At 48.9% G+C, this 15,863-nt stretch overlaps 1 protein-coding gene across 3 annotated transcripts in view; it reads left to right on the top strand.

Annotated features, from left to right (window-relative positions):
• The window catches only part of Taok3 (TAO kinase 3), a 161,217-nt gene that overhangs the window by 96,638 nt on the left and 48,716 nt on the right, over positions 1-15,863 (top strand). For all 3 annotated transcript variants that reach the window (NM_001430118.1, NM_001024254.3, XM_087578500.1), the window contains 3 exons: positions 5,607-5,700; positions 6,832-6,913; positions 13,384-13,551. In NM_001430118.1, the coding sequence (NP_001417047.1) occupies positions 5,607-5,700; positions 6,832-6,913; positions 13,384-13,551 (344 nt within the window). The remainder of the gene's footprint in view (positions 1-5,606; positions 5,701-6,831; positions 6,914-13,383; positions 13,552-15,863) is intronic.

Below are 15,863 nucleotides of genomic sequence, written 5' to 3'. Positions count from 1 at the left end.
GGTGATTGACAGCTAGCTGTAGGTTGGCCGGGCCATGGAACTCTATTGGAGACACTTTCCACCTCTGGTATGGCTCAGAAGTGTTCCTCCTCTGCTGTCTCCACTCTGTGAACTTAGCTAAGGGAGTTTGAGCAGATGTGCAGTTAGCAAAAACTGAAACACAAGCCAGTTAGTGCTCACACTTGAGAGACGTTCCTGACTCTGAGGCACCACACACCCTGTCTCTACAACAATCCCATTGCTAGGGGAATCTGAGAAGACCTCACAAGTATAACTTTAACGTTTTCTTAACCTAATAGACGAGCCTTGAAGAAAACTCCATAGTGAAAGATACACCAGCCTGATAGTTGTCCCCAGGGACTGGATCAGTGCTCAGGCTTAAGAGTGCTTGCTACCCTCTAGAGGACCATAACTGGTTCCCAGCATCCACATAGGGAAACATGGACACACACACACACACACACACACACACACACACACACACACCAAGCATGGTAGCGTGTACAGGTCCAAGCAGTTGGAAGGCTCACAGGGTCAGAGGTCACCACTCTGTTACCCATTTCAGTACTAAACTTGGCTGTACCTCTGTTTCCTCCCTAGTTTCCAGGCTCTGGTGGCCATGAGCGAAGTCTGGGCCATGCATGAGACAGTGAGTGCCTGACCCAGGATAGGAACTTCGTACCTAGAAGTAGTTAGTGTCACCTGCAGTTAGGGATGTCCACCAGATTTGTTCATGAAAGACGTTTGCCCCTTCAAAGGCAAAAGCATGTATCCCAGAGTGGGGTGTCCTTGGGACATCTCCTTCTCAAGTAGAGTGCAGTCTGCTGGTTCTGATTTAGCACAGCCAGCAGAGCTGTTAGCTGTGACCCACTAGGCTAACCCCCCTAAATCCTGACCTCTGTGGGCTCAAAATGGCGTGTCCACAAAGATGCGATGATTATCTTTCCCCTTAAGCAGGAACTTTTTTATGTCATGTAGCAAGATTGTCTCCCCTATTCTTTAGGTCTTTCATTTAAGAAAACATGGAATCTTGGCTAGGGATACAGTTCCATGGATAGAACCCTTTCTGCCTTGCCTAAAGACCAGGTTCATATCCCTGGCACTGCTGTAAACATGGCTGCCCACTTGTTTTGTTTTGCTTTGCTTTTAATGTCTTTTTTGATTATTTGTCAATTTCACATCATGTACCCTAATCCCATTCCTCTCCCCATCCCTCCATATCTGTCCTCTGCCCTTGCAGCCTCCCCCCTAACTAAAACAACACAAACAAACAAACAAACAAACAAGCAAATCTCACCATGGAAGCTGCAATGTGTCACGGTGTCACACACTACACACACCCTTTTCTCCAAATAGCTTCATCTGCAGATGTTCATTGCAGTGAGTCATCGCTCCAATGCGAGGTCTCTGGGCTCTGGTACACTATCAATACTGAATCCTCACAAGCTCTCCTCTCAGATGTCCTCTTGTTGCCCGTGTCATGGAGAACCTGCATCTTTAGTTCTACAGGACTGGCCCCTTCATACGCTCCAGCAGTTCATAGATGATGTAGATGTTGGATGGGCTAACTCAACGTCCTGGATCGGGGCCTGGGTCGTAGCTGAGTTGCTCAGCCCAACAGCAATCCTGCACCCAGGCCATCACAGCCAGCCCTCCTGCTTTGCTCAGGCAAGGGGCAGGGCCAGCTCTCCAGCACTCTTCCAGTGAGGGGCAGGGCCAGCTCTCCAGCACTCTTCCAGTGAGGGGCAGGGCCAGCTCTCCAGCACTCTTCCAGTGAGGGGCAGGGCCAGCTCTCCAGCACTCTTCCAGTGAGGGGCAGGGCCTGGCTGCCCACTTAGAGTCACAGAGGTCAGGAGGAGGCAGCAGGTGACCTCTGAAGCAAGCTGGATGGCTGGACTAGAATCAGCAAGCTCTAGGTTCAAGTGGGAGACCCCGCGACCCCAGAGAGCGTGTTCAAGGAAGGCACTGACACTATTCTCTGGCCTCCATCCGCATGTACGCCATGTTTATGCAAACACACAGGAAACCACACCTACACACCTGTAAACATAATCACTCAAGAGACCCATACATGAAAAATAAGGACCCCTGGGTCCTTGGTCACAGGTAGCACAAGCCTCTCTCTGCACTGGAAGACTTGTGCCACCTGCTGTGCTCCTCAGATGCAGTGCCGAGCTCCCTAGAAAGGGCCAGACGGTAAATGTCCTAGACCCTCAGGACCTGCTGTGCATGTGTGCACTGCTCGCACCTTCCCCACTGGAACAGAAAGCACCTGGCGGAGAACCTCACTGCGGCGTGGGCTGCTGGCAGACTCCGGCCTTTGCTCTGGTGTTCTGCCTCGGTGACGAGCCGTGCCACTGTGGCTGTGAGGTGGTTTAGCTTGGTCGGCTGGCTGGTTGGTTGGACACAGGGTCTCACTGTGCAGCCCAGGCTGTTCCAGCCCCTGAGATCTTCTTAATTTAGCCTACCCAGTGCTGGGATTACAGGCCTTCAGCACCAGGCTCAGCTGGCTCCAGGGGTGTGCACAGCAAAGGACTCAAACGCAGACCAGTCCTTTCAAATCCAGCATTGGGAAGATGGCTCCAGGCTCTGGCCTTTCCACTGTAGTGGGTTTCCCAGCGTCTGAGGGCAGCCGTCTAGGCTTGTCCTCAGGCACAATGCTGGCTCATCCTGGCCTCCCATGCAGGCTTCAGGCCCAGTGCTGTTGTGTACTGCTGAGTTTCGGGCTTGTTTCTCTCTTATGAGGCAGGGTCTCATGTAGCCCAGGCTGGCCTTGAAATCACTGAGTAACCCAGGCTGACCTTGAACTTCTGATGCTCCCATCTCCACCTCCCAAGTGCTATGGCTACAGACATGCTACACCACACTCAGCGTGTGCAGTGTGGGGATTGAAGCTGAGGCTTCATGCATGGCAGGCAAGCACTCTACCAACAGGGCTACATCCCCAGCGCCGACATCCTCTTTCTAAACTTCTGTTCTCTGTATTTAGTCCCCTTTCAAAGCTGCTCCCTTGCAAGTCAGCGTTCCTCTGAGCAGCTCGGGTTGTCGTGCCTAGGAGTTTCCTTATTGCTCTGATGCTGAGCTCATCACATGGCATCTGACGAAAACCCCAAGACCTCGGTCTCATCTTCATCATCTTTATGCACGTCTGCTGTCAGTCAATCTGTCTCTCATCTGTCTGTCTGTCTGTCTGTCTGTCTAGTCCAGTCTGTCTGTGGGGTTGGTGAAGGTACTTGTGAGTGCTGTGGCACGTAAACGGAGGATAGGAAGCAGCTTCGCCCAAATGATTTCTCTTTTTCCACCATCTGGACTCAGACATCGAACTCAGGGCCTCAGGTTTGGCAGCAGTCACCTAGGACCCTGAGCCACCTCAGCAGCCCACACAAATGCTCTATGCGCTAGGTTTCCCCTCAGTAATTTAGTCAGAAGGTTTTGTGGGGACAACCTCCAAACTTGAGTCCTCCGTGCTGGAAACAAGATGAAGGCTGTCCCTGCCCCTGCACCTTGTGATGACTCACTTCCTCCAGCAAGTGTCTACCTCCAGGAGGTTCCACAGCCTTCTAGAGCAGCACTGCCAGCTGAGGGACCCAGTGTTGAGGTGTGCCGTGGGCCTGCGGGGCGGGCATTTCCTATTCAAGCAGAGACAGGGAAGAGGCCCGGAGTGCTAGAGTGAGCCAGAGCCGAGACGGGGAGACACATGATCTCCGCTGCTCAGGAGACGGCAGGAGACCACAGGAGATGGGCAGGAAGACCACTGAGCCCAAGAGGTTCAGACCAGCCTGGGCAGCACAGCAGGACTTCATCTCCAAACCAGGTTCTTAATGGAAACACTTTTTAAAAGAGTTAAGCTGACAGAGTCAGAGTCTAGACGGAAAGCATCCAGGGAAATGGCCTGTGCTTGCTTGGGATGGCTCAAGAGATGAGAAGGAGCCCCGGTCCTCAGAACAGGGCAGGCTAATGGGGGTCTGGAGGCTCTGCTCAGGGGGTCTGAACTTTCTTAGCGCTAGGAGAAAGGCGAAGCCACTGGTGTCCACAGAAGTTCCTAGTTCTGTGTGCTTTCAAAACCTTGAGGTTGCCAGATCACGTTCTGGAAACGCCTTGACTCCACTTCCTGAAAAGCAGCCCCAAACCGCAACTGTCTCTCCTCTGTGCTTGAAACCTTTGTCCACATGGCTCTCACTAGGAACAGCTCACACACCATCGAGCAGTTTCAACCAGTTCCTACTTGATGTATTTAAATGGCCAATAGCAGCATCGTGATTGATACACAGGTGTGACCCCAGCTCCTGGGGAGGCCAACGAGCTAGGACTGTGTCAGAGACCCTGGAGAGAAGAAGGGGAGAGAAGGGGGGCAGGAGAGGGAGGGAAGAAACCCATGCAGGACCCTAAAGGACCATGCCAGAGGCAGCTACAGACGTGGTTCAGCAAACACTCCCGGAGGACTGGAATCAAAGTGCGTTATGAGACCACAAAGGACCAAATACATTTCAAAAGCCTAAGAAATCACTCCAAGTCATCACTTTCCTTTTTAAAAGTTTTATTTGTCTGTTTATTTTGGAGACAGTGTCTCACCACGTGTCCTTGGCTGTGTTGAAATTCACTCACTATTTAAAATAGATACACCTGCCTCCTAGCTAAGTAAGACCCTGTCTCAAACAAGCAAAGGAAGGAAGGAAGGAAGGAAGGGAGGGAGGGAGGGAGGAAGGGAGGGAGGGAGGGAGGGAGGAAGGGAGGGAGGGAAGGAGGGAAGGAGGGAGGAACAGAACATCTGTTCCACTCTACAATAATATATCTTCCTTCCTTCCTTCCTCCCTCCTTTCTTTCCTTCTTTCTTTCTTTCTTTCTTTCTTTCTTTCTTTCTTTCTTTCTTTATTTCTTTCTCTCTTTCTTTTCTTCATCTTCAGGAAAGGATTTCTCTGTGTAGCTCTGGCTGCTTTGGAACTCACTCCGTAGACCAGGCTGGCCTTGAACTCACAGAGAACCGCCCACCTCTGCCTCCTTGGTGCTGGGATTAACCATGCATCACCACACCCAGCCCTTATTTTCTTTTATTTCTTTCATATGTGTAAGTGGTTTTCCCCGTGTTGTTTTTACTACACCGCCTACATGCCATGCGCAGAAAAGGGCGCCAGATCCCCTGGAGCGGGAGTTAATGGATGGTTGGGAGCCATCATGTAGGGGCTGAAGCTGACCCTGGGTCCTCTGCAAGAGCAGCCAGTGCTCTAACTGCTGAGCTGTCTCTCCAGCCCCTCCATTCCATAAAATATATTTTTGTTCTCTTTCTCTTTGCTTTCTGATTTTATTTAATGAATATGTATTTTTTAATTAAAACACACACACAGATATTCACACCTTGTCACTGGAAATCAGCCCAACACCAATCTTTGCAGCACCTATGAAAAATAAGGACATTTTCTGCCGTTACCTTGAAGTGGGTTCCACTGGGAGCCTTCCGGTGGACAGTGAGTGACCACCAGCCAGCACATGGCGGTTTGAGCTGGCCCTAAGGGTACAGTGAGCAGATGGTGTCTGGTGGTTGGTCCTGATTTCGCTGCCTACCTGGGTTCTCTCAAGGAAGCCTTACCTAGTTTTCCCTCCTCTTCCAGCGGAGCGGAAGCCCCCCCTCTTCAACATGAACGCCATGAGCGCCCTCTACCACATCGCTCAGAATGACTCCCCCACGCTGCAGTCCAGAGAATGGTAAGACGTGGCCAAGAAGCTCACCGTGGGTGTTCCACATGCTCATGCAGCAACATCTTCAAGGTCTGCCCTAGAACGCCGTGGCTTTCTTCCATCTCAACACTACTCCGAATAAATGCCCTACAAACGGTTACCTTTGTGTACACACACGCACATGCGTGCACACACACATACACACTTTAACGAAAGCCTGATTGGGAACATGCCCTGGCCGATGCCACTGTTTGTCTCTGTGTCTTTCAGAACGGACTGGGACAGAACATTATGTATCTATTCAAAAGATGTGTCACCGAAAACCATGGGATGTTTGTAACGGTTTGGGCCATAAGAGTTACAGAGAGGGAGCTGTCTAACGAGAGTGGACAGGAATGAATCTCCCAAGAGAGGAAGTAGTTTTAGTCAGAACGTGGGTGCTTTTATTTCATGCCCTGTTAGAGGCCATGGGTATTGGTGGAGTCAACAAAGTATTAATGAAGACCACAGACTGAGCATTAGGAAGGGTATTATTATCTCAGAGGGAAAAGAAGCCCTGGCTGGGAGCTGGTCCAGTCGGCAGCATGCTTGCCGAGTGTGTACAGGGATGGGAGTTCAGTCCCCAGAACTAACGCAAAAGCCAGGCCCTGTAATTTCAGTGTGGAGGGTGGGAGGTCCTTTTTTTTTTTTTCTGACCCTGCTTCAAAAAATAAGGTTGCCAGGTGTGGTGGCACATGGCTTTAATCCCAGCCCTCATGAGTTCGAGGCCAGCCTGGTCTACAAATCGAGTCCAGAACAGCCAGGGCTGTTATACAGAGAAACCCTGTCTCAAAACAAAACAAAAAAGTCATTGTGAGAGACCCTTGATGTTGACCTCTGGCCTCTACACCACATGCACGCTCATGTATACACACGCACATATGCAGCATGCACACATGCACACACACAGCATGCACACCCATGCACATACTCACAGCATACACATCCACATGCACACACATGCACGCATACACGCATGCACACACATACATAAACATATACTCACACACACGTAAAAACCTCCCAGGTTGCAAAGCCTTCTCTCCCGTGCACCTCGCCTTTGTACCCCGCAGACCCCACAGCCCCTCACTGCTCTCCTTGCTGTGTTTGCTCTCACAGGACAGACTCCTTCAGGAGATTCGTTGATTACTGCTTGCACAAAATACCTCAGGAACGACCAGCCGCGGCGGAACTGTTGCGGGTAAGTTCCGGTTTCCACTGAGGAGGTCAGGCCACAGGGGCAGAGTCAGTTACTGTGGCTGAGCATTGTGACACAGTGGCTCACGCACAGATGGAAATAGGAATACAAACCGGAAGGTTGTCAGGACCCTCGTCTGTCCCCCAACCCCTGTCCCACCAGCGGGTAGGTTTTTCTTCTCCACCCTGCCTTAGAACAGTCAATTTCTCCTCCTTGCTCCGCTTGCCGACCCACAGTTTTTCTGCCTGAACTTGAGTGATCTCCCAGGATGATCGATCGGCCAATGGCACTGATGCCAGCCCTGCAAATCTCAGTTGGGTTGGTGTTAAGTCCAAGCAGAGGAGACATAGGGAAACAATCTAGAAGCAGGCATCGGTCATATGGATGAGCTAACAAAGTGTCACATCCTGTACACAAGGGTATGGTGGCTTGTCTGTGGTCTCACCTTGTGCCCAGGCTGCTCTTAAACGGATGATCCTCCTGCCTCCACTCTCCCAGTGCTGGTGTTATAGGAGGATACCAGCATCACACCTGGCTCTGGAGGTAAGGGCATCAGTGGTTCAAGGCCAGCCTTGGCTACATGAGAACCTATCTCAAACACCAACAGAAGGTTTTGATTCTGTAATTTTTTTCTACTTTGCTTTCTGGCTGTCTTTTAATGAATACACATTGGTCTGACTTGAGCCTGTCTCTCTCCGCTCTCTGCCGTGTGTTGATGTTAGGTGGTGACCCTATGGTGTGTCAGCGTTCTAGTGGTGGATGGGAATCCTCCACGGTGGAGACACTGCCAGCTCTCTGTCCTCTCCTGAATGTTTATTCAGTCCTGGTGTTCTCAGAATGGCTCCTTTTACAAGCAGTTTTGTTTGTTGGTTTGTTTATAAGAAAGACTCAGAAGGACCGTATTCCTCACAGGGGTCAGGGCTAAAAGAATAGCAGCCGTGGGCCTGAGAGACGGCTCAGCAGTTCAGAGCACTGGCTGCTCTTACAGAGGACGTGATTCAGTTCTCAGTGCCCACACGACAGCTCACAGCTGTCTGTAACTCCAGTCCCAGGGAATCTGGTGCCCTCTTCTGGCCTCTGCAGGAATTGCACACACATGTGGTACACAGACATACATACATGCAAGCAAAACACCCGCACACACAAAGCAAGTTGTAACTGCTCGTACACATGAAATAAAGACACAGTTTACATTTGGCTGTGCGATGGCTCAGTAGTCAGAGCACTCATGCCCAAGCATGAGGACCTGAGTTTGGATCCAGCACTTGTATGGAAAAGCAGCAGGGCTACGTGAACCTGTAACCTCAGAGACAGGAAGGGCATGGAGGCTTGCTGGCCACAAGCCTTATCTCCATGTTCAGTGAGAGACCCCATCTCAAAGGGATCAGACAGGAAGTGATGGAGCAAGTTAGCCAACATCCTCCCCAACCTCCACACCTGTGCTCACAGGCATGCACACTTAAACACATGTGCATATACGTAACACACACGTGTTGACACATAAAATAATGTTTCTCCAGTAATGAGGATTTTTGTGTGACACTACTTCTGTGAACATACAAGCAGCTGGCTACTCCCTGCAGATAGGATCTGAGGACAGTCCCACGTCTGTCTTGGTGAACCACAAGTCTTTCTTGGGGATGCTTACAGGAATATGGGTGAGGAGTTACTTACAGGAGTAGAAATGACTCAGACAGCTACAGCACCGAAGCCCGCCCCAGGACAGGTGACAGGCACAGAGCTGGACACCTGGAGCTCACTGCACAGCTGCAGGCAGCGCAGCTGCTTGGACAGTGACCCTCAGCTGCCTCCCTGTATGCTCGCTTGGGAGGGAGATCTAGTGAATCTGGTGTTTTGGGATCCCCTGAAACCTTTGAGCTGTTCCCTCCTTGCAGGGTTGAGTGCTTAGGACATTCTACCCTTCCACACACACCCCACATCCTAACAAGCTTGAAAGGCCTTAATCTAGGAGGAAACAGCTACACAATGAGGATTGAACCCAGGAACGGGTGCATGCTGGGAAAGTGGCCAGCCACACACCTACTCCCAGCCCCTACCTCCTTACAGCCTGCCCTGCAGTGAATGTCAGGGTCCTAAGAGACGGAACTCATGAAAGGGAAGGTGGTCTGAGGGTAGAATGCATACTGCCAGGTTCCCCTCAGTTTACAGCCCCACTGGCCAAGTGCGAGCAGTCGGGATTACACTGCTTCAGTGAAATATGTTTCTGGTTGTGTTTGGTGGGTTTTGTGTTTCTGTTCTGGAGATGTGTGTGTGTGTATGTGTGTGCATATATATAAATATAAGTATATATACATATATATGTATATATATAAATATAAATTTTTTTTCAGTTTTTGTTGTCTTCATTTAGTTTGGAGACCTTGGGTAGTCCTAGAGGTCAAAGCTAGGGCCTCATCCCTGTAAAGCCAGCACTGTATCAATGGATCTGTACACACACACACACACACACACACACATACACACACACATACATGCACACACACACACAGATACACACACACACATACATGCACACACACAGATACACACACATACATGTACACACACATACACACAGATATACACACACTGGTGTGCACACACATGCACACTCATGCACACACACATAGTAGTTTGAGTGTCATCTCTCATCCTTAGATGAATCTCTTCCCTAAGCTGCCAGCCCTTTCTGTTTCCCAGCCTCTCTGTGGTCTTTGCCATTTGGCTGCTACCTGTTGCCTTTTCCTCACTAATCCATAATGAATCCTGCAAACATCTTCCTTACCTCTACTTTAGCATTCTTTTTCAAACTAAAAAGGTATTAATTGAAATAAAAACAATTACATCTCTTTCACCAGTCCCTTTCTTCCCACAAGCATCTCCCAGTTTCCTTCCCTCAAACCCCTTTCATGTCCCCCAACCGCAAGTTCATAGCCTCTTTTTTATTAATATCACCTATATGTTAGCTGGCCTTTGCTACTTTGTGGGTTCTTCTTTTCCCCATTGTTTATGTTGCTCCCGTTTCACACTCTATCCGTAGATGGGAGAGATCCCTGGGTCTGATTTCTTTCTTTTGTTTCTTCTTTGAGCACAGCTATTGATAAACCACAAACAACCCCCTGAACGACCAACCTCTCAGGGACCTAGCATTTATGCGCCCTCTGAGAAGTCCCCGGAATTCTAAACTTCACACAAATCACACCTGTGCTAGAGCACAAGGCAAATCATGGTCAGCTCCTTCGAAGCAGCCCCATCTCCCCACACCTGGGATTAAACAGAAACACACTCATAGTACTTCTGTCTTTTTAAAGAATCCAGAATTCTCACTACGTACATGTGTGTATTTCTCTCTTTCTCTCTCTCTCTCTCTCTCTCTCTCTCTCTCTCTCTCTCTCTCTCTGTGTGTGTGTGTGTGTGTGTGTGTGTGTGTGTATGCACAAATATATAAAACTACAATCTGCTGAGCCATTTTTATTGGTAGTGTATGGTTTCAAGGCTGATCATTCTGCATTGGACAACTGCTACTGGCCTCATTCCTATTCCTGGGAGAGGCTGACTCTCTGTCTCCCAGCAGTCATCTGTTGCCTGTAATCCTTGGTCCAGGGGTGGGACCCTCACAAAAATTTTCCGTCTTCCACGTTAGCGTGTCCATTGGCAGTGCCGTTGTCCTCATCTTGTTCATGCAGCCTTTCCCAGGAGAGAGTGGTGCACAGCAAACGTCCTGGGACCCTGGCTCTTACGGTCTTTCCACCCCATCTTCCACGGCGTCCCCTGAGCAGCAGATGCAGGGACAGTGATGGAGATGTGGGCTTTGGGCCTTGGCTGCCCCTGTCTATTGATCCGTGCATTCTGTCCAGTTGTGGTTTTCTGTGATGATCTCACTTACTGTGAAAAGAAGCTCCTTTGATGGGTGGTGTTAGCTACACTTACCCGTGCTGCTGAGGATAAGATCAGAATGGCATAAGGAATACTGCTGGTCTAGCACGGTGTCGGAAGTGATCGTTCTCTAGGACCCAAGACATCATTAGCCCAGGAACATGGCTGGGTGTCCGGTACCAGGCATGATCTCCCTCCTGCTGACTGGGCCTTACATCCAATTAGACAGCTCTTGGTTGCTACCATGTGAGTGCCGCTTACCCCACCGTAAAGGTGTGATATCTGGCCAAGCTGGTAACTGTCACGATTCACAGGTGGTGTAGCTGGGTAGGACCGTTTGATTTCTTCCCCCCCTTGGCAGCTCACATAGTAATTCTGGAACTGGATGCTAGGCCACAGGAAGGATGCTTTCAGATCAGATCCAGCTTAAATCATGTGATTCCTGTGTCCTAAGTATGAAGTTATTCAGCGATTGGCATCCACCCTTAACCCTTGGGAATCTACCCATGGCTACATATATAATCTGCATTGTTTTGGTCATCACTTAGACTACCTGGCCAACCATTTCAAAAAGAGGTGTCCCGTGCCTGGTACTGGCACTTTTGTTAGTCCCTGAATTAACTTTAGAAATCACTAGGCCATTGTATCTCCCGACCACAAGCAGAGAGATCGATGGGCACACTTCCATCCCATAACATCACAGATATGTTTGTATAAAGCTAACCAAGGTTGTGACAGGCTTCTATAGTGAGAACTTCAGATCAGTTTAGACTACTGGCTGCTCTTCCACAGGACCCAGGGGTTTGATCCCCAGCACCCACAACTGTCTATGGCTCATTCTCATGCACATAAAATAAAGAAAAAAGGAAAGAAAACTTCAAGTCTCTGAAGAAAGAGTAAGAAAGACACTGGAGAATGAGGAGATATACCACGTTCATGGATTGGTAGAATTGCCACTGTGAAAACGACCATCCTACCAAAACAATGAAATCCCCATCAAAGCACATAAACGTTGTCCTTAGAGACAGAGAAAATGTCTCCTAAAGTTCAGGTGGAACCAGAAAACACTGCTAGAGTCCGGCAGCATTCTCTGTGCCGAAGAGAATCTTGCATGAAGTTTGAAAAGGCATGAGATAGGATTCCTCCTTCTCCAGTTGTCTATCTACTTATTCCTGGATATTTTTCAGTAACCCTTCTTTTCCTCATATTTTCTTCCTGAAATTAAAATGTCACTTTTACATTGAATAATTTAAGTACAGAACTAAAGTAAAAGTTACTGAATGTTTTAAAAACCACAACGTGGTATCATAAACATCAGCAAAACAAAAAGAACGAGGGAAACTGGGAAACTGGGGCCGGGAGATCAATTATCATCCTGTTTTTTTGTTTTTGTCTTTTTTTTTTTCAGATAAAAATACAGTTTTCTGGGCTGGAGGGATGGCTCAGTGGTTAAGAGCACTGACTGCTCTTCCAGAGGTCCTGAGTTCAATTCCCAACAACCACATGGTGGCTCACAACCATCTGTAATGGGATCCGATGCCCTCTTCTGGTGTACTCATATATAATAAATAAATACATCTTTAAAAAAATACAGTTTTCTGATAAAGATATCTGTGATCTCTTAAGGCTTTTATAATATTTTTGTTGTATTTTCTCTTATTTTTGAAATATTTCTTTTCTTCTTAAAAATATACTTATTATATATAAGTACACCATAGCTGTCTTCAGACACACCAGAAGAGGGCATCGGATCCCATCACAGATGGTTGTGAGCCACCATGTGGTTGCTGGGAATTGAACTCGGGACCTCTGGAAGAGCAGCCAGTGCTCTCAACCTCTGAGCATCTCTCCAGCCCTACCTATTTCTTTTGAGAGAGTGCTCATGCATGTATATGTGCACATAAGTGTGCACACATGATTCCCCAGCTGTCAGTTCTCTTTCTACCATGTGAGTCCTAGGGTCAGACTCAGGTCATCATCAGTCTCCATGGCAACCCCTTTAACCACTGAGCTATCTTGCCAGCCCTCTCTTTAATTCAGCTTATTTATTTATTTACTACATCACATTTGTATGCAGGCTATTTGTATTTTTTAACTTTTGAAATTAAGATATAATTAGATCATTTCCCCCTTCCTTGCCCTTCTTCCAACCTTCTCATGCATCCAGCCCCACCCCCACCCTAACCCCATGTGCAGACTCTAGAGCAGGAGATCTCAACCCGTAGGTCGTGTCCCCTCTGGGGTCACTCATCAGCTACCCTGCATATCAGACATTGGGTTCATAAAAGTAACAACATTACAGTACTGAAGTGGCATCAAAGGTAATGTTACAAGTGGGGATCTCCGCAGCCGGGGAACTGTATGAAAGGGTGGCGGCGTCAGGTTGGTTGAGAACCACTGCTCTGGAGTCTCCAGAGGAACAGAAGGTAGAAGCACCATTATCTCTTTGTAAGTGGGGGCAGCAAGGGACAGCAGCCTCAGGACACTTACTTCTAAGGCCCCTGAACCTGCTCGCACTTCCCTACCTGCTTGCATGTACACATCGCACCTAAAGATAGCGCTGCTCACCGTCCGTTCCCCCCACCCCTGTTGTTCAGCACGACTTCATTCGGAGGGAGCGGCCGCCGAGGGTCCTCATTGACCTCATACAGAGGACGAAAGATGCTGTCCGAGAGCTGGACAACCTGCAGTACAGGAAAATGAAGAAGATCCTCTTCCAGGAGACTCGGAACGGACCCCTGAACGAGTCACAAGAAGAGGAAGAAGTAAGTCCCCCTGGTCTCAGTTTCTGTGTGAGAAGTTTCCAGACTTGGCATGGGGAAACCTTTTGGAGGATGAGAACGTGGTTGGCGCTTTCTCCCCTAAGCGATTCTCCAGATAGCGGACAGACACGCTGCAGCAACTCTTACCTCACTCACCAGGGCTGTGGCGGGGGTGGACACTTAGGAATGGCAGAGCACAAGTTTTACTATATGTTGTCAGTCTGAGGGTTCACTATGCTCACAACGCCTTTCAGTCACGTTTAGACCCTTCTCCATCCCCAGGTCCTCCACAACCACCCCACCACCCACCCCTAGCCTCCCAACTTTTTTTTTTTAAGATTTATTTATTTTTATGTATATGAATACACTGTAGCTGTCCTCAGACACACTAGAAGAGGGCATCGGATCCCATTACAGATGGTTGTGAGCCACCATGTGGTTGCTGGGATTTGAACTCAGGACCTGTGGAAGAGCAGTCAGTGCTCTTAACCACTGAGCCATCTCTCCAGCCCCCAACTTCTTTTTAATCCACTGAGTCCAGTTACTGCTGCCCATGTATGTGTAAGCATGAGACCAGCTACTGATGCTTGTCAGCCCACCAGGGACCACACCATAAAGAAAGCCCAGCTCCTCCCCCAGCAGCTCTCACTGTCCACAGCTCTCAGCCAGGCCTGAGGCTGCATCCCTCCCCCACCAGGGCTTGGTGGGTTTTAGACTCACCAAATGCCCTGCTTCAGGAGGCTGTTCCTGGCAGCAAAGTGTGGGAAACATCCCAGGAGCCAGACCCTTGAGTGGTAAAGGGCAGCCCCTGGGAATGGGGGTGGTGCTTGCTAGCATGTGGGTGGCTCATGCTGAAAGAGAACAGACCCAGAGGTCAAGGGGACTAAACAGCTGAGCCAGGTGGCCTGGCAGTGTTGGCCTGAGCATTGTAAGGCTCGTGAACTTGGAGCCAGCTTGGGCCCCAAAGTGAGGCCCTGTCTCAAACAAGCACAGAAGCAGGGAGAAAGAGTAAGGGTGGGTCTGCGGCTGCTCTGGCATGGGGCCTGTGGAATCAAAGTCCCAGCATCCACTTCTGTCAGCACAGGGCACACGGGACAGTTTTCAAAGGAATGGTGACTTCTTGGTCCCTCACTCAACTAAGGAACTGGGAGGGTGGCCAGACAGCTCAGCCATTGAAGGTAGCCTGAGCTAGACCCCAGGGCCACAGGGTAGGGGGAGAGAAGCAACTCCTGCAAGCTGTCCTCTGACCCCCACAAGCCCACCAGGGCACATGAACTGTGGCATGCACACATCCACAGGCACACACACACACACACACACACACACACACACACACATATGCGCGCGCGTACATACGTACATACATACGTACATACATCCACACACATACACACACATACACACACATACACATATCCACGTACACACACATAGACACACATGCATTCACACATCCACATATGCACAAAAACACACACACAAGATAAATCTTAGAAAAAATAGTGAGGAATAGAGGATATGTTATTTTTCAACTTTAATAATACAAAAATACAATAATACAATAAATAAATAAAGTATTTTATCAATATTAAAATTTAAAATAGGAATTAGACTAATAAAAACATCTCTTGATTGGTATAGACGGTTGATTTCCCTTTAATTGAGAAAATGGATGCATTGAAATAGATTATGTTGATAGTGAGTGTGGAAGAACGCGTCTTTAACCCTAGAACTCGGGAGCAGGATGATCTCTGTGTATTCAGGGTCAGCCTGGTCTACAGAGTGAGTTCTAGGACAGCCCTGACTACACACTGAGACCCCATCTTAAAAAAATAAGAAAGAAAGAAAAAGTGTATTTACCACCTCGTGTTACTGAACACTTGTGTGTAGCCCTACTTACTGAGTTCATGTGTGTATAGTAGGGCTTGAAAACGGGATTTGTGTGTAACTAGGCTGACTCAGTGGCATTATTTAATCTGGGGGAGATACTCTGGGCTGGGTAGCTGATGTATTCAAAGCTTCACCCCAGCCCACTCTTGGTCTTTGGGCCACAGTAACGCACGCCAGAATTACCTAACAGATTTCTTAATGAGATCAATCGCAGATGTAAGCGTGACAGAACTGCTTAAGGGAGGCCGGATTTACTTACTTACCTCGGACGGTGGAATCCCTATCCCTGGCTCATCTGAAGGGCCTCACTGATGACCTGCAGGAGAGTGTCCCTTCTAAAGTCCCACCCCACTCCAGTGTGAGGTGACAGCATCAGGTGCTGTTGAGACCACGAGTCTGGTGGACAGCAGTGTCTCTCTGGAGGA

The sequence above is a fragment of the Rattus norvegicus genome, chromosome 12 (genome assembly GCF_021556685.1).
Source record: "Rattus norvegicus strain SHRSP/BbbUtx chromosome 12, alternate assembly SHRSP_T2T, whole genome shotgun sequence".
Classification (NCBI taxonomy): Eukaryota; Metazoa; Chordata; class Mammalia; order Rodentia; family Muridae; genus Rattus; species Rattus norvegicus.
Note: the sequence above shows the minus strand (reverse complement) of the source record. Positions and strands in the feature narration are given on the sequence as shown.